Source organism: Ambystoma mexicanum, chromosome 2q (genome assembly GCF_040938575.1).
Source record: "Ambystoma mexicanum isolate Mex_15411 chromosome 2q, UKY_AmexF1_1, whole genome shotgun sequence".
Classification (NCBI taxonomy): domain Eukaryota; kingdom Metazoa; phylum Chordata; class Amphibia; order Caudata; family Ambystomatidae; genus Ambystoma; species Ambystoma mexicanum.
The window spans coordinates 766,976,662-767,003,996 of NC_090924.1; the positions used below are offsets into that span (position 1 = coordinate 766,976,662).

At 43.9% G+C, this 27,335-nt stretch overlaps 1 protein-coding gene across 5 annotated transcripts in view; it reads right to left on the bottom strand.

The window, feature by feature from the left end:
* The window catches only part of DIP2C (disco interacting protein 2 homolog C), a 2,321,522-nt gene that overhangs the window by 1,695,656 nt on the left and 598,531 nt on the right, over positions 1-27,335 (bottom strand). For 4 of the 5 annotated variants that reach the window (XM_069647999.1, XM_069647996.1, XM_069647997.1 and 1 more), the window contains exon 2: positions 14,507-14,599. The exons of the other annotated variant lie outside the window; for it this stretch is intronic. In XM_069647999.1, the coding sequence (XP_069504100.1) occupies positions 14,507-14,599 (93 nt within the window). The remainder of the gene's footprint in view (positions 1-14,506; positions 14,600-27,335) is intronic. 5 annotated transcript variants of the gene reach the window in all.

Genomic DNA, 27,335 nt, shown 5'->3' on the forward strand with positions numbered 1-27,335 from the left:
AATATTGGCGAGAAAATGAAAGGAGGAAGACACAGCCTGGTAGCGAGATCCGTACTTTAAAACCAGATGATTCCAGCTTCACCACTTAACCAAAACCGTTTCACCTTGGGCAAATCAAGGTCTCCTGATCTACCCTGTCAAATTTCTGAGTGCTTAGCAACACATTAAAACAACAATATTCAGCAAATAGTACACACACAAAAAGACCATTGAGGACAGCAGTAGTCTAGTGCCTAAACCTCAGACTTTGAAATTAGGTCCAGATTAAAATCATCAGCATCATTTTGGGAAGAAATTGCCTACCCTTATATGCAGCTGTTTGGAAACACGGTGGACCGCTTTGCAAACCAAGTGGTTTAACTAACCTAACAAATGACCTTTGTGTCTTTAGATTGTGGCAGTTTTAATGGCTTTGTGTGTGTGCCCCCTATAAATCTGACAGTTTAGAGGTGGCAACCTCAGGTTTCGAAAAATATTATTTACAATATTTTCGCGCGATTCACCCTTCTTTGATGTCACTGTAGGGTCCAGGGTTGTGTGAAGCCATTTATCTGACCCCTAGCATTTTGGTGACATTTCACCACTTGGCCAATATTGTGTGATCTTCTGCAAATCTGTTTCCACTCCTATTTCAATTTTCCTATCCAACATACAGGAAATGCTGAAAGGCTGGAAATAAACTGAACATCCCAATATGATAAGATGTGCTATATCAAATCTCAAGGACTGGCAAAGAGGAGAAAATGAGCTGTGGTGTAGTGAAGTGACAAATAACTGACTTTGAATCTGAAGCTCTCAACCATAATTCAGTTTTTTTACCTGACCGAGATGGTTTCATTGTACGAAAATCACTTCACCCCCTTCTGCTTTTTTTTGTAAATTGTAATTGGTTATTTATAAAGTGATTAATACCCAACAGGTTTCTAAGCGCAGACCCGGGGATCAAAACTGTGTTGCTCCGCAACGTCTTGCATCCAAGGCGAGTGCGTTGGCCCAGAGCTATGCTCCCCTTAGCAGTTTCTTCCCCTCCCCAGTTTCCTCAGTGCACAGTAATGGCCAACTGCAGCCTCTTAATGTTAAGTCATATGTTACTGAATTGGAGCAGAGTAACCACAGTAATCGGAACGGATGTTAGCTAGGCACCGAATGGTTTGTCATTTGATTAAACCAGTGGTATTGAATTGTTATTATGCAGCCCCCTCCCCAACCCCGCCACAAACAAAAACATTTTTACCTGGCCGCCAGAGATGCAATATCCGCTTATATTTTGTATTAAAAGTAATCACCGTACTCACCCCCGCCCCCGGACGTCATTCATGTCCCCATAGGTGGGGCCAACCCCACGGTTTGAGGAAAATGACATTTTAAATTCGTTGAATACAGTGGTCTTCAAACGTGTTCACTGTAACCTTGTAAATCAAGAGTTGCCAAGCACTAAATAATTCCCACTGTGTGTGAAATTGCCCACAAACTGGTTCAAGCATATTTTGCACATCTGCATAGCTGCAATGTGTTTCCAGGATCCACCTGGGATGAAGATGCCACAATTGCACCTGTGCGAGCACAGGTCTTCCTGGTTAATATAAAGCACTGGAAGGCATGAAATAATGCTATATTGCAATGGATAATATCCAAAGAATGTCTCGACAACAGAAAGGTGGCACCTGAATTTGGACAATACAAAATGTTTAATAGCCACACATTCGCAAAAGAGTTATATATGTAAGGATACTGCCGGTCAGAAAGGAGAACGTCGCCTATACTGAATAAGACAAAAAGCTAGAACAGCTGGAATTGCAACAAATATCACTAGGCATTGCAACATGCCAACAGGTGGGTAGTGGTATTTTGACCTTGCTGGAGCCTTAAAAACCTAAATAGATCATCTGCCAAATGCAAACCTTCATGTCACTCGCGGGAGGGAAAGAGGGTAAATCTTACAACAGCCGGAGCTGAATAGTTATTTATTTATTGAGCAATTGTTAGGCGCCTATACAACAAAATGGTGTTTCCAGGTGTCACAGGGCAAAGAGGGTAAGTGCAGTGAAGCGAAGTGCAAGATAGGAAAGGGAGGGGTTTGGGAGGAGCAAGGGATGGGCAAGTGCTGGTCGGGGCCCGGAAGGGAAGTGCCAAGGGGTGCCAATGGAGGGGGCCACTGGCTAAATGCCATGGCGGGGAATCCCAAGGGTGGTATTCATAGCCACCAGACAGGGCGCCTGCAAGGGCATTGCTGAGGAGAGGGGCAGCTAGTGTTGACTGGGTAGAGAAGTGCAAGGTAGAGAAGGGAGGGGAGGGGGGAACAAGGAATGGGCAAGTGCTGGTGGGGCCCAGGAGGGAAGTGCCAAGGGAGGCAGTCAATGGCTAAGCGCTATGGTGGGGGAATCCCAAGGGTGGAATTCATGGCCACCAGACAGTGCGCCTGCAAGGGCATTGCTGAGGAGGTGGGGGGGGGGGGAGAGGGCTGGTGTCGAAAACTCTGGAAAATATGCAACATGTAGGTTTGTGAATGTTACACTGAACTTTAACATAAAGCCTAGATTCTTAGTGTGCCCATAAAGGCAACTGAGAGATTTAGATGGTCGGACACTTTTGCTAGTCCTATGTGACCCCTTTCTTTAAAAAATGAAATGTTAAACTATTCGTTGTTTCCAAATAAATATAACAAAATAGCTAACTTACAATTAGGAAAGCATAAGGCATCATTTCAAACTGTAGGAATCATATGCACAAGACCCTGAGATCGACTGGTTCAGCTGAAACGAGTTGCTGGGCAACTAGAATGCCCTCGGCTGACGCATCGGCGTGCATGCGGTGAACACCTGCTGATATTCCCAGAAAACCCTCCGCACCCACACTAATAAATATGTGCCAGCGTCGGAGTACATGAATAGGCATTAGGGAACTTAACGAAAAGAGGCAGAAAACCCCTACAAGCAGCAACGTCAAACAATCTATAATGGGAATCTATTTGTGCATGGCAGACTGTACCACAGAAAGGAAAAAATACCGCAGTAAATAGAAGCTGGGAAGAAGGATGCTGTGTTCTGCATCTCCTCGGCAAGGACGCTATGCTGTAGTTCCAACACCACGAGGATGCTATGCTACATTGTCCATTTCCTCTTTCAGTAGTTCAAGTCCATTATGGAAAGACGGTCATAAATAATAAAGGCCTGATGAGCCAAAGACGTTGCTGGCATTGCACCTAAGGACATAACCCTAGCACAATTATAGCAACTCTGTGACGCGCCAATTCACTCTTCTAGACAGCGGTCGCCGTGCAACGTGGCGAATGTCTGTTAGTCCCATCTGATCTGATTAAGTACAACAGGAAAAGAGAAGTCCTCTCAATTCATATGCAGCGATTTGAGCTATCTATATTGTGATTGCTATGCACCATTTAAGAAGCACGTTTAGCAATCTTAAAACGTGTTTCACTTATGCCCAATTTGAAGGTTTCACTACTAAATGAAGAGAAAAGGCTGTTTTAAGATTTGTGCTTGCAGAACCACCAAACGAAGTTGATGATTGCAGCATTATTCACATTCCCTCCCTTGGTATTTACTAGCCAGAGACCATATTGCTAAATCCTGTACAAAGCAATGACTTCAATAGGGTTCACAAAACAGGCAGTGTTGGCTATGCAAGGCAAGCCAAGAGCAATAACCCAAACCGGTTAGATCAAACGATCCCAGCCAGTGGACGCCAAGCCCGATCGGGTCAGCAAAAGTCGGTTATGAAGCAAGATCAATCAGTTTAGCAGTATTGAATATTTGAAGGATTGGTAAAATGGCAGCACATCAATAAGAGAAAAACCTTGTTATAAACAAAGATGTCCTTTTCACATGGATGATGCAGGCAGGACGATGTGCAAAAGCGCAAGTCTTTGTTTACAAGTCTGTTGCATTAAAGGCTCCAGTTACTCAAAGATAATGAGATACAGGAGGCACCCCCCCCAGCTATCCTCCCACATACATAGATCAGACCCCAAATGATACACACGGAGCACTCACTCAAATCACTAACATAACATTTTCTGAGCTGGTCATGCAACTAGCACACCTCATTCCATCTCTCAGTCTGATGGCCAGCAGGACAAGGAGAAGCAGAACACAGCACTCCGTCCCTTTCACACAACATCCTATCAAGCTCACTTGCAAAAACCTCTCCTCCACACGTCACAAAACCTTGGGGAAACGACACCACATCACACAACACAACACAAGGACAGAGGAGACGCGGGCGCCACCAAGCCAGGCACCTGGGAAGTAGCAAGACTCACGCTGCTACACGCGTGATGCTAGATGGCAAGATTGAGCCTCACCATACCCTCCTCACCCCTAATATCTTGACCAGGTGTCTGAGCTCCAATTCCAAAACGACAATGAGCCTGTGAGCTGTGTGCATATCACACAAACACTACAGATTTGCAACGACAAAACAAACCCTCAGAAAACACAACACCAAACTGGGGACACAAAAGTATACCTGCAGAAACACTGGTCACATTCACTATCTAGTTGGTTAATTCTAAATAAGAGCTTCCAACTACCCCCCCCCCCCCTCAAACACCGCTCCCCTGGCCAGTGGCTGCTTCTTCACCAAAACCATAGGCTACGGGGCATGGCTCACAAACCGTCAGGCAAGAGGTAAAGAAAATACCTTACAATTGAGGCTAATATAACTCTCAAATTCAAATGTGATGAACCTCTGAAATATGATTCCCCCCCAACATCATGGAAGAATAGCCTGCACCCATATACCAAAGTATATAATAACCTAAAACACAAACGCTGGCATCCCCTTGCCCAAATGCCACGGAAAACCAAAATCACACCCACTTAGTCCGCAGGACAAACAGAGTCACGTAACATCCCACAAAGCCATGGTTCATGGAACAAACAACTAAAAAACCTACGGCTACTTTGGACCACTTGTAACCCTGCCTTGCCCCTACAAAACTATGGCACACCTAACAGTAACTCAACATGTGTGAAGTAAGGTTTGGCAAACACATTTACACAACGGAGGCCCCAGCAATGGGCCTATGCAAAATCCACTCTCTTGCAAAATCTGCACAAAAATTACTTAACGATCACACAGATGGACGATCACACAGACGGTGCAGGATTCACAAAGCAAGCACAGCTTTCATTACACAAATGCTCATCGTCCTGTATCACTGCATTACATTAATCAGATCACATGTGCAATGTGCCATTTCTCATTAGACAATAAATAACACCTCGTACTATCTAACCCCACTTACCATCTTAAAGGCAGCTTCTGTGAATAACATTCTAAAGACCTGAGCATCTATCTATAATCTCTGATCCAATGAGGACCACAACAGAAACCGGCAACTAACCAGACAACAACAATTTAACTGCTACAGCTAAGGCGTGCCTATTAATGAACCATGCCCAATAAAACCCTACTGCTACACTAACCAAGAAATCTGCACCAACCTACAATTCTGCTAAATGCATGAGGCCAAGGCAGACATCACCCACACTTTATAGCCTCGCATCACCAGTGTACAGCACAAAAAAACAACAGTGCTCACAGCAGCACAAATTAAATTCTGAGTCTGTCCTCCAGTACACAAATACAACAGTTTAACAGCTGTATGAAGGGCACACCGAGCCGTTCCAAATCCTTTTATAAGGTGTGGCACACCTGCACTGCGAAATACACATACATTGCACCTAGTGTCTCTGCAATATTTTCTGATGTGCTTAATGTGATGTATCCCACAAACAAATCTTCTTGGTGATAAATACAGGGCGGGAAACCAAACTGCCCTTCAGTGAGCAGCACTATTGCACATTACCCTATGCACAAGCACCAGTGCTTGGCCTTCAAACAGTCAGTCAATGTCTCCACGCATGCCTAGGCTCAATCAGCAAACCAAGAGCCCTCTTGCTGTATTCTACTTTGACTTATACTTTATCTATGACTAGGGACACAGCCCCGTCAAACCAAGAAGCTCGCCGTAGAAAGCACAGCTCACACATCTGAGAACAGAACTATTATTGTGGGTGACTCCCATCTTCAGCATGCTCTAGTACCTTTTTTTGAAAACTCGCCTATACATAGATTACGCCTTCCTGTGGCTGGCGTAGGCAGACCTAGGTATAACAGCTTGGGACAAAGAAGACTCTCACCAGCCACCCCCACACATAACCAACCCAGTCCCCAATGGACCTACGCATAGAACAGTCATTCAAATCACTTACCCAACATTCTAAACTGATCATGCAAACAGTAAACCAACACTGCATCGATCAATCAGCTGGCCAGCAGCAGCACAAAGAAAGACAGGACAAAACACCTTACTAGTGGCAGTTTTTCATAAGATAGTAATTCGAGCCACCCCTTTGCGGTCTTTCACACAGCCCATCAAGGTATTAAGGTATTTCAAAAGAAAGGCAAACAGCACTGCAAAGTCTGCCTAGGCTAGAGCATTACAAAATAAATCAATGACACAACCCAAAGTGCTTGGCAGATTTTTGCCAAATAAAGAACAAGTTGGGCACAAAATACTCAAAGGAAATCCTTTGTTGGTTTGGCATAAATCCATTCAGTAATATTGTAATTTTTTTTTTTATTTGGCAGAAAGCGTGTTGCCTCTATACCAAAAGAGAGTTATATCTCCCTTGATGCATTGTTGGACTCCAGCCTTTTCCTTTCTGAAAAACCCGCCATTATGAAGATTGAGATACATTTTTGGGAAAACTGCCCTAAAACGATATAAGGGGAGTTAGTAGAGTAGTTTTGAGGATATGGGGCATGTGGGTAGGATACTTGAGGAGGATTTGGAAGATTTGGGACTTGGGGATAGTGTGGATTTGTTTTTTCCAGCATTTTTTCATTTCGAGTGGCAAAAGAAAAGAGTAAATACTTTACAAATATAAAATATTGAGATGTGGCGAGCACAGTAAATGCCAGTTCGGGGCATAGGAGTATTTTACGTTAATTAAATAAGCAGTCCTTGTTTTTGTTATAAAGAATGTTTTCCTAAATTGATCGCAAATGTGCGAGATGGTGGTATTGGGGGACTATTATTGTTTGGGGCTATTCAATTTTCTTTAAAAGTTTTAATTTGCTTAATGACTTTTTTTTAAGTGCACAACAGGAGCTGGAGTGGTGCCCATGAATGTTTACAATAGCCTTTTTTTATTGGACAAGTGTGTCTCATGATTTAACAGTGGAGATCTACATTTTCTCAGCATGTCACCAGTGACAATATTGCTATTCCCCACACCCCTCTTCATCGTCCAAGTACTCAAATAGTAATCCTACCTTTATCCCACAACCCTCTTCCCCGCCCCAGTACTCCAACAGTAATTCTGCCTTTAACCCCACATCCCTCTTCCTCATCCTATGACCGGAATAGTAATCTTACCTTTACCCCACCTCCCTTTTCCCATCCCAGTGCATCAATAGTAATCCTACCTTCAACCCCACATCGCTCAGCCCAGTACCCCATTAGTAATCCCATCCTTATCCCCACCTCCCTCTTCCTCGTCCTAGTCCTAGTAGCTTACTAGTAATCAGTTCTACCTTCCCCCACCTCCTTCTTCCTCTTCCTCTTCCCAGTACAGCATTGTAATGCTACCTTTACAGCTTCCTCGTTCCAGTACTACATCAGTAATATCTTGCATTGCCCCCACATCCGTCTTTCTCCCTCCCAATTCTCCAATAGTAAGCCATTGCATTGCCCCACCTCCCTATTCGTAGTCCCAGTACCCCACAGGTAATCCATTCTCACCTAATGGACCACAAAAGATGAAATACTTGATAACCCACATGTTGCGTAGCCGAAGAGCACACATTGATAACAAAGGATATGACATCATTTAGTCATTATCAGAAGAGGAAAAGGCAGACTTACTGGTGGTGGGAAATATAGCATAACAAAGCCCTTGAAATTCAGTGAAACAAACTTTAGTTGAAGTAACGTTAAGGTGCCAATTTAATGGAACAAAACCACTGAAATTGAACACGGTTGGAAGCTACACCACCTTAATAACGAGATCCCCATTGCACAGCCCCTAAGCACACTGATGACATCACAAATTAAATCACATATGACATCTGTTAAGACATGTCAGATGCCCTCAGTGATGACAGCCTATGTGAAATCCTATGTGAAATCAGTTATGACACCACCTATGACCTCCTCAGTGAGGTACCAGCCATGGGGACATATGTCTTACTATATTTGAATATATAGCGAGCCTCCTAGCACTGATGCAATATACTCGGTCTTATTTTTTATTGTGATGCAGTTTAAAGTAAACTTTACACAAACATCTAAAAATAATGTACAACATTACAACACATGCAAAGAAGAAACGCATGAAGAAAAAGAAATCTTAAAAACATTAACAACACATCACATCAATACTTCAATCCTTGCTAAAAATCGACAAAAGTCAATAATTAACGAAAAGTTCTCTCCTCACATAAGTCTGGACCAAAATAAGTTCTGTGAACTAGAAGCTCTAAAGCAATCAATGTCTTTAAAGACTGCTTTTTGCCTTATTGAATGGAACGTTTGACACTAAAGGACCCAGTGACGTGGGGTTTCCAACTGATCTTTGGTGTTGCAAAAACAACAAGTGACTTCCTTCACAACTGTGGCTGGCGAATTCCAATGTTTAGTCATTTCTCTGGTAGGGAATAGGTTCAACCTAAAGCGAATGAATATAGTGCAGAGTTTGTTATAAGGAAAAGAAGTTTGGTATGCCATAGGTTGTGCTCTTTTATATGGAAATTTAGCATATTCCAAAAACGTGGAATAATTTGGGAATGTTTCCAATCGTAGCTAAAAAGTTTATCAATCACCTTACACAGACGAGTAATTCTTCTTCTGAGGGATCCATATTTAACACTACATCCTATATCTTACATTTAAAACAATCTAATGAAAACACAGAGGAATCCATCATTTTGTTTGTGGAATTGACTGGAGGATCCAGGATTTTTTAATAATTTACCAGCTGCCTCCAAAGATAACGGGCTTTCAATGAAACCAGGGTCAATTCATGTCTAATAACAGAATTGGGCACCGAGAGGGCCAATCACAGTGCCTTTTTCCATAAAGTACCCTGCAAAACATTCGAATAGTGCCTCAGGTCCACTGTCAACATATCCAGCCCTTAAAGAAGAACTGGCTCTATTTTCCCAAGTAATAACTAAAAGCTGGTATCCAGCGAGAATTTACACAATTTAGACAACACACCTTTCAAATGAGAAATTAATGGCAAAAGATGTTCCTATAGTGTGTTCATCCACACAGCTTTGGTCGAGGAATTTACAAGATGTTAACCCAAGTAACATAGTGAAGTTACACGTTTAATTCTCTCGTTCCCAATAGACCACCACATAGTTTTCGGTTTGGTTTTGTTAGCAAAGATCACCACATCTGATTTACCCCCATTAGCCAGTAAGTTGTTTTCTATGGCATATTGGTGGAACAAATTCAATTTGCTTTTGCAACCCCATAAGTGTCCTGTCGAAAAATATGAGGTCGTCTGCAAAGGCAAGCCAATATAATCTCAAATGACCCGCCTAACGGACACTATGTTCAACCCCTTCCATAGCGCCTCTATATCACTCACGTAGAGAGAAAAATACATCCTTGTCCAAGTCCCAGATCTGAAGAAACTGACCTAGACACAGCTCCTTCCCGCGTTATGCGAATCTTAAGGGAGGAATTCTTATGTATAGTGCAATCATTTGAACCAACTTTGGGAGGGACATCGAGTTTAATCAATTTTGACCACAAGATAGAGTGCCCAATGTGATCAAATCCAAAGAGGCCATGTAGATGGGCTGTTTGCCTCATCACCCGCAATAAATGGGCCAAGAAGGCGGCATTGAAGGGGGTACCCATGTACTGCCGAAAGCCCCCTTCAAAGTAGATCAAACTGCTGCATAAGTAAATTAAGGTCCCTTTGTAGAAGGGTGGCAAACACCTTACTCGTAGCGTCGATGAGGGCTATGGGTCTATAGTTGGAGGGGATAGTTGGGTATCCTTTTTTAAAAATAGGTATAATAATAGATTAAGGCCAAGCAGTAAGAATCCTGTGAGTCAGAGAAATGTTTTCACAACATGGATTAAGGAGGTCGGACCACAGTATTGGTGCATTCTTCAACACAAAGGGTGGTAAACCATGAAGGCCTGGGGCCTTTAAAAGGCTTCAGTTTAGAAATAGCCCATAATAGGCCGTCCTCCGTCCATGGACATGCTCCTGGTATTAATGGGGTTAACAGTTTGAGCAAAAAGTTTTCCTCGTTTTTTCGTGGGCAAGGGTGTATGAGGAAAGGACTGTCAAGGAGCAAATGAACACCACTTGCTACCCAACTTCCCTACACACTATCAGGAGAGTGGTTATTCCTATAAATGTTTCTTATTTTCACTTAGCTGCATTGATCACATACACGTAGGTATCAAAAAACAATTTTTAATTAATATCCAAATCGTTAAAATGACCATCTATAGGTCAAATAAATCAATGGTCTGGCTAAAATGCAAGACAGAAAAACAATAATATGTCAGCGTTGTCTCCGGGTACTTCAGAATCTCAATCATGACATCAACCTTATACATTTCACAGTGATATACTAATGACAAACACGCTTTCTATGTCTCTTACTCGAATGTGTGATTGGCTGTGCCAGTGAGGTCACTCACGCCATTAGTGATGTCATATGGGATGTCATCAGTTTGTTTAGGGCTGCACAACCTGGGCCTCATAGTTAAGGTGGTGTAGCTTTCAACAACTGCCGAATTTCAGGGGTTTTGGTCCATTAAATCAGCACCTTGAAGCCACTTAAACCAAAGTTCTTTTCACTGAATTGAAGGGGTTTTATTGCACTGAACCTATTCCCCTTAAGTGTCCCTCAACTAAAATTGTTTCAATGCACTAAACATATTAGAGGATTGTTTAAAGTCTACGACACCTGCAGTACTGTTTAACCTCGCATTAGTAGGAGCACTGGATAACCTAACTTTGCCAAGTATTATGTTAATGCACCTTATTTGTTGGACGTTCACCAATTCAAAGACCCTTTCTCTTGTGCACAATGAGACTCGCTGTTGGCCATTGTGCCACTGCGAAAATTGGCATTTTTGCACGTTGGCTGGCTACCTTCGGGGTTGGGGGGGGCTCACAGTCAACTGTATGTAGAGCACCTTAGGTTAAGTAGTCGACCGGCTGTTGTCTTAACGGTTGCCTGTTTTTTTTTGTGATCCTCATTAGATAAGAGCTTTTTTTAGGGTGAATACCAAACTTAATTGAGCTCATGAAAGGCTAACTATAATGTTATGGCTATTTATAGCGTGCACGTTCTCCCGAGGGCATCTTGGCGTGAGGAATACAGGGTTTAAGACCAACAGCTAGAACAAAAGAGCTAAAACAGAAAGGTTTCCAAGGCCTGCCTAAAGAGGAGATGGTTTTCCATCCCCCACAACTCCGCAGGTTGGCGATTCCACAGTTTGGCAGCTGCGAAAGAGAAGGCTCAGCCTCTCAAATGGGACCATCACATTTTTGGAATGACAGAGATTGGCCTTACCAGACCGGAGTGATCCGGACGGGATGTAGCAGTGAAATATTTCTCTCAGCTCTTCAGCCCCTTGTCCAGACATGGCCCGGTGAACCAGACAGAGAGACTTCAATGTTATTCTCTGAGCAATTGGAAAACAATGTAGAGTCCATAGCAGAGAACTAATTTGGGCTCCAGATGGAGCGTTTGTAGCTACGCGAGCTGCCAAATTTTGCAGAAGCTGAAGCCAGTGGATAGAGCCCAAAGGCTGGGCCACTTACAGTGCATTACAATAGTCTGTTCGACTAGTGATTAGTGAGGCTACTACCAGCGGCCTCAAATGGTGCGGAAGGAAAGGGAGCATCTTTCTGAAAACTCTCATGCATGAAATGACCTGTCTCACACACCACGCTCACCTGAGGGGACATAGAGAGCGTGGCTGACAGTACCACCCACAGATTCTTGACAGTCAACACAGGAACAGGAAGATCACCTATAGTAGTAGGTCGCAGTAAGGAGATCCATAGCAGACTCAGACGGAGAACCCATCACCAAGACTTCCATTTTGTCCCCATTTAGTTTGAGCCAGTTTGCACACATAATGGATACCAAACGTATGTTTTTGCATCATAATAACATGCAGCAAGTCATAACGGGGGGAGCGGTGGGACAAGGAAAGGGAAGGAAGTATTACACCTCCTCGGGATGATTGAAGGGTATTAAACAGGTGAACCGCACAAATGGTGCAATGAAGATTGGTTTTATGAATATGGAATGCTAAATAGGTTTTTATTGTTTTAAACTGTTGGTTATTCAATGCATTTAAAATAAAGAATGTATTTTTTTAAAGAATGCAAGTAAAAAGTACTCACACACACACACACAAAAAAAAAATCAACTACCTCAGACGAAAAGACAAATGGCCCTGTCCCCAAGTACAAAAAGTACCGGTAATCAGTGGTGTGGCCAGGAATCAAATTTAGGAGGGGCACAGAGGGGCCAAAGACAAAATTAGGGGGGCCACAGACAAAAGTGGGGGGGCTGCCTATGAAAGGTAATGTGTGACGTCACAAGCACTCCTGCAGAGAGGCTTTTATGCACACCAACTACCCACACTGCACCCCGCACTACATTCTGATGGGAGGGGGTTGCAAGCTGCTCTGCACACTATGGAGGTTGCTGTGCAGAAGCGGGCAGGAACACCTGAGAAGTGACTCATGCTCATACCAATGCCAGAATGCATAACAAGATCACTGCTAGCTTTGAGACAAAATGAGTATTTGCCATGCGATATGCAGTCATTTGCCTTAGTAAGTGTCCCAAATAACAACACGAACAGAGAACACGGTCACTGCTCGCCTTAGGTAGGGGGGGCACAAGGAGGGCCCAGGGCTCCCCCAGGCCCCTCTCTAGCGATGCCACTGCCGGTAACACCCCCTGGCAAACATGGGGCGGATCCCTCAGAAGAAAAAAAAACAGTTGACTGTGAGCACCCCCCCCCAACCCCGAAGGTAGCCAGCCAACGTGCAAAAATGCCAATTTTCGCAGTGGCACAATGGCCAACAGCGAGTCTCATTGTGCACAAGAGAAAGGGTCTTTGAATTGGTGAACGTCCAACAAATAAGGTGCATTAACATAATACTTGGCAAAGTTAGGTTATCCAGTGCTCCTACTAATGCGAGGTTAAACAGTACTGCAGGTGTCGTAGACTTTAAACAATCCTCTAATTTTTTCAAACAAGCCCCCAAAAGATATAGAAAAGACCAAAGCAGATCCAATATAAAGGCTGTTGGGATAACGGTGAGAGCCAGAGACCGTGAAATTCGCCATGCAATTGATTAGATTGCACCTCAACTCCAGGAGGCAGAACTGGGAGAAGGGCTGTGTGACAGAGCACGGGCCGATGCAGTAGCAAGACAGCTTCAGTGCAACCTTCTGCAAAGGAGCATCACCTAAACAATGCGTGAAAAAGAATGCCCTTTTTGATTTGTACAAAAAATACAATTTGAGCCAAACATTTTATAATGACAATCTGAAGTTGATAGGGAGCAGACAGATGCAAAACATCATTCAGAAAAAAAACATTTTGCAGTTTTAAATCTCAAACCCTAGATGCAATGATAACAGTGAATAACATATTCCAAGGCAAGGCAAATCCCAAGCTAAGACTGGGCTGTTGTACGGATCCACCACTTACCTTAGGAAAGAGCTTAGCCAGGCACACCGGTTTACCAAATTAAATGAGTACATTGTGCTGGGAGGATGCACAAAGACGGCAAGCCATGCAAAGACGAAAAGATGTTACAAGCATGCAAACAAGGGTTAATGGTTAAATAGTTTACAAAACATGTAATATGTATGTGAACTGACGTGGTGGCTATCTGCTCCAGCTGTATGCCCCAAAGCCTACAGGTTCATTATATTTGTGTCTTTAAGATATTTTTTTGAATTATCTGCAATTCTTGGCACTTTTTATTTTTCAAAAGCACGTGCTACAAAGGAAACCTACACTTTACTGTGCCACTCTAGACATCTTTGAACATCTTTGAAGGTGGGCTCCATTCTAAGTTAGAAAATAGTTTGTACAAGACCATAATGAAAACGTGTTATCCTGGGAGGTCTGCTGGGGTCTGGAGAATGGTGTAGGACCACTTACTGACTGTATAAACAAGTAAAAAGACTGTGATAGCAATCCATTACCACTTAGAAACCAAGTGGGGTTCTGAATGAAATTAGGTGGCAGGTGGTCTTATCCAGTTACCAATTTAGTAAAACATCTATAAAACCTACTGATACAATAGTAACATGACAGGCATTCTATGCGGCAGAACCAATCAAACCCATCCGAATATGCGATCATGAAAAGAGACATTGCCAGTGTACACTTTATAAAACGCACATAAACCACCAACAAACACATTTCAACAAAGAAGAAACTGAACAACCCTCTCACCCACTGGAGGTTGTCCTTGGAAAGCAGAGTTGAGGCGCACTGGTAGGGAAATGTGAGGAAGTCTGTACTGCCACTGTCTGTGCTGTACCTCATCTGTGGATAAACGCAGGGCTTCAGTTTCCAGTTCCGTCATTCTGGCACCTTTCACAAGCACGATATTCACACAAACGTTTACAAACACAATGGTTGAATAAGATTCAGACCTTTACTCTGTTCAGAACTCATGTTCATTTTCCTTTTCTCTGGAATACTGTTCAACTTAGTCCTTGCCTAAGGGCAAGCTAGAGCACAAAATCTTGTTTTCTTTCAGGACTAGTTAAACCTCCTCTGGTCTGATCTTCCACACCTAGAACTCAAGCGCGGCTTCTAAGGAACCATTTTAACCACCATGGCTCCCCAATCCATTCCATGATCCAGCAAGCTCCCATTTCCCATCAGAAAATTATATTATTCTACACCCTGCAGCTCCCAAATGATATGCCAAACCCAAAAGTATCCCCTGAAATAGATTTGAGGAGTTCAACTTGTGATTTAGAATTAAATGGTAATGTAAGACAAATCTTTTGAGGCAGTGATAACCAGATATGCTATCCTGCGTCACAGGGCCTTTTAAATGTTTGGCCTATGTGAAAAGACTCGGTTCATAAAGTTCTGGCTGCAGAGGAACTTGCCGCCATCTTGGTGAAGGCAAAATGCCCTGCAAGCAGTGTCCGCAATATCTTTGTCAGTAAAGAGGAAATGCCTGGCAAGAAGGAGTGACCTCTTTCTTGGCAAGGCCCGAATTACCGGCAGACTGATGCTGCTTCTCTTTCTTCAGAAGCTGCTTCCTGGTAAGGTTGGACCACCTCCAAGAAGGTGCAACTCTAGTTCTGGCAATATTTGGGAGCATGGCAGGCAATAGAAAACTCTTTGTGAGAGCAGTCACCTTGCAGAAACGTGCAGACTTTCCTGGGATGGGGCAGGTGCCAGCACAGTTGGTTAGGTCTTCTACCATGTGTTTCTACTGTCATGCAAGGAATCATGCCATGACCAAGATGGCACTGAGTAGGTAGCCCTGTGAAGAGCATTTTGTCCTCTAAATATCCTCTTCCTGGGGAGCAAAAAAATATATAATGTATGAGGTGAGTTTTGGAGGGGTTGGGCACCAGGACAGGGTACACTCAGGCAGAAATATAAAAAAGGGGGCTTGTGTGCAGAGTTCTGTTTATCATGCTCGTATTAAGTTCCGTGCTACATTCAATCTAGATATATGATCTGCAATCACCCCGGAGAAATCAAGCCACTGTTCTCCTCTTAGTGGATGATGCCCTACAGCTTTATTACACATCCATTGAAACGTAAACCCATATTCCGTGCAATATCTCCGGTCCACAAACAGCAGCGCCTCCAAGTAGCTTATATGTCAAGCCTCATAGCGGCTAATCGAGAATGGCGGCCGTCATATGTTGCTTGCACAGCCGTCCCACAGAGGCATGTGTGTATCTAAGAATTCCTGTACTCCCTCCTTATCGCATGGATTCAATCCTAGAACTAAGCTTTGCTTACGGCCTTCAGTCGCCCAGAGACCAGGCCTTTGAATTCATCTGCTATTGCCATTGCGCTGACGTATGTGTACTCTCAAGTTTACAGCCACTGATACACTTAGGTATGCGTGCTCAATAACATTCAAGCAACTCTTAGAAATGTATCCAAAACATGTCTGAGCAATGTTAGTTTAAAGCTAGGTAGTGGGAGCAGGCTTGCTCCGAGTTCACGTAATCTTAGTTCGCATTATGTGCCACGGATTCCTGCTCTGGGTATGGCTGGCAGGCATCTATACTATGATCCTGCGTGCCATCTTTCTGCAGGTGAGCAAGTGTTTTGCAGCAATGGTACTTATTACCAAAAATGCTTGACAAACTGACATGTTCACCTAGAAAAACACCCGGTTTACATTTACTAATTGCGATGGCAGACACTAGGCGTGCCAGGCTTCACCCGACTACACATCAGCAACCTTCACACACCCTGTGCCATTTCTTTCACTCTGCTGCCTACTTCAGTCTCATGCAGCCTCTCTATTACCATCTACTCTGCCCTGCCTTTTTGGGGAGCGCACACGTGACCTTTTCTTCTACATTATACCCACAAGCAGACTCGTGCCGGTGTCTACCAGTCTTCAGCTGCTAACCCAGTCTTCCAGCTACTGGTTATTTATGATCATAGGACATTGCCTAATGTAACAATATGCCCTTTAATGAACTGGGTACAAACAAGACATTGGTACCTCCAAAATGTCTGCTGAGCCACTGGGAGGCCATGAAGGCGTACACCTTGATCGGGAAATTAAACTATCCTTAAATAAGAAAAAGCTTTCTATGCTTCCTAAAGCTTCTGAAATGCAGGCAAAAGGAAAACTATAGCACTACCTGGGTTTATTCCATATGTATATGCTGTTTGCACCAGCAAACAAAAACACACCAATAAAGCAAATTTGTGCACATGCAGGTTGCACTAAGAATGTCAGATTCTGAAATGTGTTCAATCGAGGGAAATGGTGAGGCGTTTGAATAAAAGGTGCATACCTTTAATTTACACAAACACACATTTTGGAAGTGAGCTACACTTTGTCAAAAAGGTTAAAGCATTACAAAACTATGATGGAAAGAGTAGAGACCAAACCGTGCGTTATCATGCTTTATCCACTTTCTTTAAGGTTTCTGGAAAGTACTGCTGCTTAGAGTGTACGTTAATCCCAAGGAGGAAAGGTACATATTAGGAAATCCCATGCACGCGGAAGAATGACAAAACAAGGAAAAGCACACATTGGAAGGTATGTTCACTTCCAGTTCTGTTTCATACAAAACAGATTAAAATAAAAGAAAATACATTCAAATACTAAGCAGAAAGTGGAATCGTTTTAGAAAAAAAGAGAGGGGAGCAAGCCAAGAACATATCTGCCATAGAACACATGCATTCGAATATTAAAGTTATGTTGCCTTATTAATCCATTTCAAATGAAATTTCAGAGCAGATTGGTAAAATATGGCATTCGCGTCACTGGGTATTGTTTGACAGCAGAAACAAAACAGTAAATGGGGAGGAACAAACAAAAGTGTAGGGGATGTGAATAATAACAAAATGGGTAAAGCACCATAAGAAATAAAATCGTTATGAGAGGATAAACAATTCAAAAAAGCATCATCGTTTGAAGAAAGAATATAAGCGTGGTTATGAGAGCAGATGAAAGCCATGTACCTGCTGAAGTTAAATAGCATAAGGAAAATATGAGGTATCTGAAAAACTTCTAACAGGCTGCGGGCATTCGCGATGTGAATCAGCAGTCTGGTAGACCAGACAAGGGGCAGCCAGAGGCCCAGTGCCTCTGCACAGAGTGGGCGTGCAGGGTCCTTCCACAAAGCTGTCGGCACACAGCGGACAAACTAAGCGTCCCCATGCCGAGTTTAACTTCTCAGCCGAGGGCATTTCACATTCAGGAAATGGTGCGCGCTTCCGTCGTTCTCTGCCCCAGCCCTCTCCTCCAGTACCTCAGCACGTAGATACAAATTTCAGAATGCAGAACGCTCGCGGCTAAAAACCCAGGACCGACTAAAGGGGTGTCACTTCTCCTGGCATTGTACCGCTTTGCATCCATAACAGTGGACAATTAAATTCCAATATACAAAAGTGTGTTGGCATTGTGTGCCTATTTATGGTTACTAGAGGCATGTCTCTATGCTAAACTGGCTCAAGATCACTATTCCAAAACAATGGTACGAACGTGTCGCATTCTTAAAGAACAGATGATGCAATGCCGCCATCTTCCATGGCTTCCCAACCCACGGGGGATCATGCGAGCTCAACAAAAGCAGTTACTGTGGAAACGCACATCAGAGGCGCCCAGCCAGCGACAGGAAGGTAGCACTAATTATCAGGACGTAATTTTCTGGGCTGCATTTCCATGCGAGCAGAGCGCGACTCTGCGGAAGATTCACGTGAAGCAAAGGATCTATTCTCATCGGTGTGAAGAAACGCACCCACCGCTACACGGGAGGATTTCAACTGTGGCGGAACCGACAAAGCATGAAAAGAACCCACTGACAAGATTCCTGAGGTATGTGGGCCAGGATCTCCAAACTCTCTATCCGTGACCCTTTTGGGTATCCGAAAGACTCGCTGTACTACAACCTGGCAATCAAGGAAAAACTAAATTCTGGCCAAACTGGTATCTGGCTGGTGTGCGAGTCATTGGCGACCTGTGAGAGAATGAACGTTGGCTGACCTTTGCCAAACTAAAAGGGAGGTTCATCTTGGATGATTGCACCCTTGTGGAGCTATGGAGCGCTTTTTCAAGGACTGGTCTAGCCGAGAGCCATGGGAAGACCACTCTGGAGATGCTGAATGTCCTGTCAAGAAAAGAAAACGACACAGAACATCCATGATTTACACAGCACTGATACTGACAGTGGTGTGCTGGTGGGCTGGTTGGAGGACACGAGTAGGGAAGTGTCTTACGGTGAATGACTCTCCTGGTTCCTCAGAATCAAAGACCCTTCCATGGACATGGGCGTCAGGGCTTGGCAATCTGAAAATATCCACTGTGCCTATTAGGCACCAGTGAAAACTTTGAGAAGGGATACGGATACGTGCTAGGCCTTCCAGGGTCACATTGTCACACAGGATATGGAAGTGCCAGAAAGAACCAGACATGTCTGGTCAAGAGCGACATCTGAAGGGCAGCTGTGATTAATTTAATAAAGGATATTCATGAAGCGTCTAGAGGTAGACTTTTGATGGGCAGGAAGGAGAGCACTCTGAGGATTGTGACATAAGAAGAGGTTTGCGACCAGAGAGCCGTCTCGCACCAGTATTTCATTATAGTTTTTATTAATAATGTAGACTGTTGGCTTCAGAAATTAGGTAGAGATTAATTGGCAATGTCTATGTACTGTGAGGGAATCAAGAGTAAAACTAAACACTAACTATATTTAAAAAACCATTTGAGAAATCCTACCTATCCCTAATTCTAAGAGGGGTTTCCCTGCCTCAGCAAAACTAAGGAACGTCTGTGTCAGGATGTCTAAATAGAAAAAAAAATGTTCTCTGTCCTGTGTCCAAAATCCTAAACTGACCTTCACACATTAAACTCAATATAACGTGAAATGGGAACTTCTGCAGCTTTCTTCCGAAGTTTCAAACATAAAATCTCTAAGGCGAAGAAAAGAAAAGCAAGAAATAAAGTTCCACCAGAGAAGAGACCTGCCCTTCCCCTGGAGTTCTTTTGGTTACTCAAAATGACACATTTGGATATTTCTACAATCCTCAAGGAGGATGGCTCTTCTCTTGTGTTTGAGTTTACACAACACTTTCTCTTTATTCCACAATTCCAAGAGGGATTGCCCTCCCCTTAAGTTTTCTATGTTTCTCTTGATTCCCTAATCCCAAGGAGAATGGCTCTTCCCTTGGGTTTTCTCCGATTCCACAACACTTTACGGTTTTCTCTCTAAATCCATGATGTCCTTTTCAGAAAGAGGTATGGTCCTTCCCTTTTGGTCCACAATTCAAGGTTCTTCCACTGTTTTCTCAGAACTTCCTGGGGGCGTCTCTGCCCCGTTTCTCCAATCCCTAGTTTACTACCCTGCCAGGGTTTTAGTTCACTACTTGGGTGTGGGTCCCAGATTGTCTGCCTGGTTTACTCTCCTGCTGGGGCAGTTTGTCTTTTCACTTGTGTGAGAGTCCCAGACTTGCTGAGTGCTTGGTTTACTGCAAGGGCTTTTTGAATCCTCTCAATGTTTGAGCGCAAATCCTGATTCACACTCTTCATTAGAATTCACTTGCCAGGTAATTATATATTTTTCATATGTCGGACCACCGACCCATCTCCAATTTTGTTAAATGTTCCAGCTCCCTTGTGTGGGTTTTTGCTCTTTACTAACAGCATTTGGCACCCGCCCTGAAGCACTCTGGTATCCCAATCTCCTTCTCTGGGCATACCAGTCTTCTCTGGCAGCTTCGGTGTCCCGCGCATCTCACCGTTTCCTCTACTGTCTGTCTGCTGCCTGGGAGCATGTCTCATCGGCTTCTTGGTTCCCGCCTGGCCTTCTCCTTCGTTCAGTAGCACCTGCTGTTTAGGATCACAGCATGACACACACTCTTCCGCCTTACTTCCGTGGACACAGCTTCTTTGCTCTGGTCTGCAGCTCGCTTTCCTCCTGTGTCCCAACCAACGTCGGGAGGGCTGACACTCTCGTTCTGTTCAGGTGTTCCATATTTGAATGTCCAAGCAACCGTTTCCAACGACTACAATACAGCATTGGTTTGCACTTCTAGTGATCATCAATCCATCCCTCTTCCTCGTTTCAGTGTTATAAAAAGGGGGGGTTTACATAAGTCCCCGTACATGTTGTCTTGGTGTTATTAAAGGAAGTGGGCTGTAGGTAAGTCCCAGCACTTGTTAATATCCTACAACGACTAGAAGGCAGTGTGGGCTGGCTTCTTCTAGCGATGTCAGCATTAAAAGGGGGAGGTATGCATTTAAGGTTGGTGACCAGTAAACAACAGCGATTCTTCATCCACCCTCCAATTTGCCATTCAAGATTGGGGAAAAGACACATGGTTGTTATTAAGGAAACCAGGCTAATAATTATTCTGGTCTAATGTGCTTACCCTGCTTCCCTGGAGTTTGTCTTCCTCCACGTGGTCCTCCTGCAGCTAGTCACCATCAGGGTCAGAGTCATCTAGTTTCTGCCTTTCCCTAGCCACGTAAGAGAAGCTTCCTTCCAGGGAAGCAGTGACGATATCGCTAGATTCGTCACAGTACCTATTCTTTTTTTGACAATGCAGTCATTCTCTCTCTGATGGAAAATGGTCATAGGCATCTTATATCCATGTTAAGTACCTTACCATAGACGGTTTGAAGCCAAAGTAATGACATCTGAAGGCAACCAGCTGGGTTTTGAGAGGAGGAGTTGTGTCGGAACACATCCAGCACTAGGATTACCTAGGTATTCGATTTTCTAGTGCCCATACTTGGAAGGCCCAGGTGGAAACCTGAACTTTAAAACAAATTACAGGCGGGATCCTTCGCTTTAACAATCGGATTGAGGGTGACATGGTTTCAGCCCAAAAGGCAGCATACAGTGCTAAGGCAGTGGCATGGGCCATGCATGCAGGCGAACCCTGGGGACATGCAGTTGCCACTCCCTCTCATGAGTTTTCTCTGATTCCACAACACTTTACAGTTTTCTCTCTGAACCCATGATGTCCCTTTCAGAAAGGGGTATGGTTCTTCCCTTTTGGTCCACAATTCAAAAAGGGACTCGGGGTGGGGGAGTAGGGGGGGTTCTTCCACTGTTTTCTCAGCACTTCAAGGGGGTCTTTGCCCCATTTCGCCAATCCCTAGTTTACGATCCTGCCAGGGTTTTATTTCATTACTTGGGTGTGGTTCCCAGACTCGCTGTAGACCTGGGTTACTCCCCTGCTGTGCATTTTGTCTTTTCACTTGCGTGCGAATCCCAGACTTGCTGAGTGCTTGGTTTACTCTCCTCCCAGGGCTTTTTGAATCCTCTCGATATTTGAGTGCAAATCTCAGGTTCACACTCTTCATTAGATTTCACTCGCTTCTGTATCCAGGTAATTATATATTTTTCATATGTCGGACTACCGACCCATATCAACTTTGTTAAATGTCCCAGCTCCCTTGTGTGGGTGTTTGCTCTTTACTAATGGCACGCAGCTTCCGCCCTGAAGCGCTCCGGTATCCCAATCTCCTTCTCTGGGCATACCAGTCTTCTACGTCAGCTTCGGCGTCCCTCGCGTCTCACATTTTCCTCTGCTGCCTGGGAGCATGTCTCGTTGGATTCTCGGTTCCCGTCTGACCTTCTTCGTTCAGTAGCACCTGCTGTTTAGGATCACAGCGTGACAAACACTCTTCCGCCTGACTTCCGTGCAACCCGTCCACACCAGCTTCTTTGCTCCGGTCTGCAGCTCCCTTTTTTTCTTGTGCCCCAACCAATGTTGGGAGAGCCGACTCTCTCGTTGTGTTCAGGTGTTCCATATTTGAATGTCCAAGCACCTGTTTCCATGACTAGAACCCAGCATTGGCTTGACGCTTCTAGTGATCATCAATCCATCCCTCTTCCTCGTTTCAGAGTTATAAAAAGGGGGGGGGGGAGGGTTTACATAAATCCCAGTACATGTTGTCTTGGTGTTATTAAAAGGGAGGGGGGGGGCTGAACGCAAGTCCTAGGACTTACTGCCTTAGTGTTATTAAAGGAACTGGGCTATAGGTAAGTCCCAGCACTTGTTAACATCCTCCAACGACTAGAATGCAGCGTGGGCTTGCCGCTTCTAGCGATCTCGGCATTAAAAGGTGACCAGAAAACATCAATTCTTCATCCACCCTCCAATATGCCATTCAAGATTGGGGAAAAGACATGGTTGTTATTAAGGAAACCAGGTAAATAATTATTCTGGTCTAATGTGCTTAGCCTGCTTCCCTGGAGTTTGTCTTCCTCCATGTGGTCCTCCTGCAGATAGTCACCATTAGGGTCAGAGTCAGGTAGTTTCTGCCTTCCCTGGCCATGTAAGAGAAGCTTCCCTCCAGGGAAGCAGGGACGATATTGGTAGATTTGTCACAGTACCTATTTTTTTTTTGACAATGCAGTCATTCTCTCTCAGATGGGAAAGGGTCATAAGCAGCTTATAGCCAGGTTAAGTACTTTGCCAAAGATGGGTCGAAGCCAAAGTAATGACCGCAGGAAGGCAACCAGCTGGGTTTTGAGAGGAGGAGTTGTTTTAGAACACATCCAGCACTAGGATTACCTAGGCATTAGATTTTCTAGTGCCCATACTTGGAAGGCCCAGGTGGAAACCCGAACTTTAAAACAAATTACAGGTGAAATCCTTCGCTTTAACCATTGGCTTGAGGGTGATATGGTTTCAGCCCCATAGGCAGCATACAGTGCTAAGGCAGTTGCATGAGCCCTTCATGCAGGAGAACTCTGGGGACATGCAATGTGCCAATCCCTCCAGGAAGAAGAGAACAGATTCATAGTAAATCTTATAAGGATCCCTTTGTCTACTGCTACAATCATGACTCAGGCCACAGAATTTAATCCATCACTGAGGCGCTGGCCCTTAAACCTATGGCTCTCTGGGTTCGGATTTGGCCCCTCTGAGTGTTTTGGTACACAAGGACAGTTTGCTTGCCATCCAGGCCACGAGAATCTGGATTTGGTTAGAGCCATAAAAAAATAACTAATCAAAATGGCCTTAAATTATTTCTGGTAATTTCTAGCGCAAATATCTAAAGTTCACTTGTAGGTCTTACATACAAGATACTGGGATTCAAAAGAAGACAATCTAATAGAATTAGCCAAAGGAACCCCCAAACTCTGGCTATATTTAGAGACAAAACACCTTACAGGTCGAGCAGTATAACTGGATACAATGATTAACCCAGGAAGGGCTCTTTGTAAAATTCAATATAGGCTCTTCCAGCAGTGTTGGGGAGCTGGCCTCAAAATGGAGGTGATAAGCTGTGCCTTTGCAGTACTTCACCTGAAACAAACAAACACTTAATTTTTGTGTCCCCTCTATCAGACGGTTGAGGCCCTTAAGGATGCTGGTATAAAGCGTCTGCGAGATACCTTGGTGTGTGCTCGGAGTATAGCGAAGTGGTAGTGTTCTCAGTGACACAATCTATCAGGGGAGCATGGCTATGTAAACACAATTGGGTTTAGAGGAGAGGAAATGGGAAAGCAAACATCAGACTTTAGAAACTTGATCATGTATGTTTATTGTTTTCTCTTTTTAACACGTTTTTAAATATTGTATGCCTGTTATAACACAGTAATAGCAACTTTGCTGAACAATAACATTTTACTTGATTTGATCTTGTATACTTGGAGCATCAAGAAAATAAGATATCAAAAAGGCTGGCAAGACTCCTGTTTAGAGCTCCTACCATTCTTGTAAAACGTACGTTAGGGTAGTTTAGTATTTCTTACAACTTTAAGATCAAATCACTTTTATATTGGTGTAATCTTTGACACAGGAAGCAGCTGTCTGTGTATCTTGAATTAACCCAAGATGTTTTACCACTGCATGGCTGGTTCGTCTTTGCTAAAAACATGTTCAAGCAACTGGGGTAGGAGATACTGTGGAATAATTATCAATGGATCAAATATAAACTATTTCAAAAAAAGGTAGCAGGCGCTCCTCTCCAGAAAGAACATGGCATGATAACCTGTTCTGAGATGAGAGTTTGCAGCACACGCTCCTGTTCTGAGATGAGAGTTTGCAGCACACGCTTTTTGCTCACTGTACCTTTCACAGATGGGAAATATCCATTTGCATATCAGTCTTTGTCCCTCTCACATGGGCAGTCCAGCACCAAAATGCTATGGCAATTCCTCTCTGAACAAGAGTACCGACAGCAACCCCATACACGTGTTTCAGCCTTGTTGGGCCTCATCAGTGAGGTGAAGCTGTGCCTCTCTGAGCACAGTGAGCAGGGAGTCCACGTCTGGTTTCCCCCAGGTAACTCAGGGTGACCAACCCAAATATAAACTAAATGTAAATTATGCCTATGAGGAATGGTTTTTGAAAGAGCTTTTGACATTGGGTAGTAGCTATAGCTCAACCTTCGATTATATCTGATGGTTAATGATCATCTATGCTTTGAAGTTTACCGGTATAAAACCCAGCACTCATTATCTAAGGGCTTATTGATAAAACTTTGAATTGAATTATACCATTATTAGCTTTTATCTTGAAAGGGAAGGCTGGGTTCTCCTCAAAGTGTCTGTATAATGTGAAATGGTTCGCCCTTTAAATGAGTGACCAAGAAAGATTTGGTCAAATCTGTGAGGAAGGCATTGAATGTTAGGAGCGTGGTGGATGCTTCATTTGTTTGTAAAATGGTGAAAACAGACTTTTTAATTTACGCGCTATCCAATTATCCTGCAAAAGCATGGCACATTAGGAATTAATTTATAGGCATATGGAAATAAAGTATTTATAGCCGAAACAATCTGTTTATAGACACCTTATACATAGGAATCTATTTTAATGTTTTATGTACTGTTGTGCATGGAAGTATTAACTACTATTTATTCTAGTAGTGTTGCTTTTAGCCTGATTAGAAGGAATTGTTTAGTGTTCTAAAATTGTTTTATTCAATATTTTATGAGAATTACTTTAACTTTATTTAGATAAAATCCTTTAACTGTCAAGCAAAGATGCTGGCAGCAGAGGTCAACTTTGGCTTCCCCCATTTATGTAACCATTGCTAAATACATTTAGTGCTCATTTTAAAACGGTCTAGTTGAGCTCTGACCTCTAAGGATTCATTTAACCCAACTCGCACAAGATCTGTATGGATTATTCCACAGACCATGCTGCACAAATCTGCACGAAGGAGTGAGTGAGCGTGCATTGACGATTCGCCAGGTCTTGCCAATTCTCCCCAGACGGAGCCCTTTCCTATGAGGTTTGGGAGGTGAGGCCGCTACCGGATAGTCCCCGTAGGGGGGGGTAATATCCAGGAGGACATCATAGAGAGGGACTCTCCTTCTGGGGATCATCACGCCCACTTGGGGAAAAGCCTCCCTAAAACCCTGTCACATAACACCCTAGAACTATTGTCCCCCCTTTCACCCCACAGTGGATAGTGGAACCATGTGTTATTGTAAATCCATGAATGGCAATTGTAAAACACCCTGGGAAGAAGAACATGAAAGGCATATGGGGTAAGCATATGCAAAGGCAGCCAAGTACTGTAATGAGGTGGCTCACTGGAGGCATGAAGAGTGCCAAAGAGACTTTCCAAGATGGTGTTGACGTTACGCGAGGGTGGATTCAACAGTATGAAGAAGAAATCAAGAACAAACTGAGCAGCTCTCACTGCGGAAGCCAGGAGTATGGAAACGAAACCTGGGAAGCTTGAACTTGGAACACTGCAGCCGGAGCAGACGCACCGCTCCGGGAGGGGGACAGGAAGAAGAGGTCGCTGCTGGAGCATCCTGAGAGCCGTCAGGGAGCCAACTGCCTTGGTCGTGGCGGGACTGCTAGAAGGTTGACCGCCGGGTCCAGAAACAACACTGAGACCACCATTCTGCCACCATGCCGTGCAGGAAGAAAGAAGGAGGGGGAAAGGCCCCACCAGCCCCAGGAAAAACCCAAGCTGTGTCCCCAAGGCACCACAGGTAAATGTAATGGTGGGAAAACTGGGTGGGGCCGGGAAGAGGCCAAACTCAAGCTGAGTGTAACAGGAGTCATCTCCCTCGTCATAGTGGCCAAGACAATACCACTGCTCAAGCAGAGTGCAACAGCAGTCATCTCCCTCATCACAGTGGCTCATCCAAAACCATTCACCAAGCAGACTGTGTTGGGAATCATTCCTCGTTGCAGTGGTCCACTTAATACCACTGCTCAAGCAGACTTGAGAAAGACGCCCATGAAAGATACAGAGAAGCCCAGAAAAAAAGATATTTATCATCAGTGTTAAATGGAAGCCAAATAAGGCTACGAGTTTTCCTACTTTCTGGAAGGAGGGAAAGAGACTAATCCAAGTTTTCCGCAAGAGTGCTCAAAGGCCAACGTGGAACGTTTTTATTGAAGGACCAGGAGAAGGGAGTTCTTTTCCTGGCCCTTTTTGATGGGACATTGAAAGAGTTACTTCATCTGTAAGACTGAAGCAAGAGACCAGGAGAAGGGAGTCATTCTCCGGGTGACAGAAAAACACATTTCACCTTAGATAAAACGTATGTTTATAGTGTTAGGGTTAGATTAGTTGGTTTCTGACAGAGGAGGGAGAACATTTCATTTTGACGGACATTCTGACAGC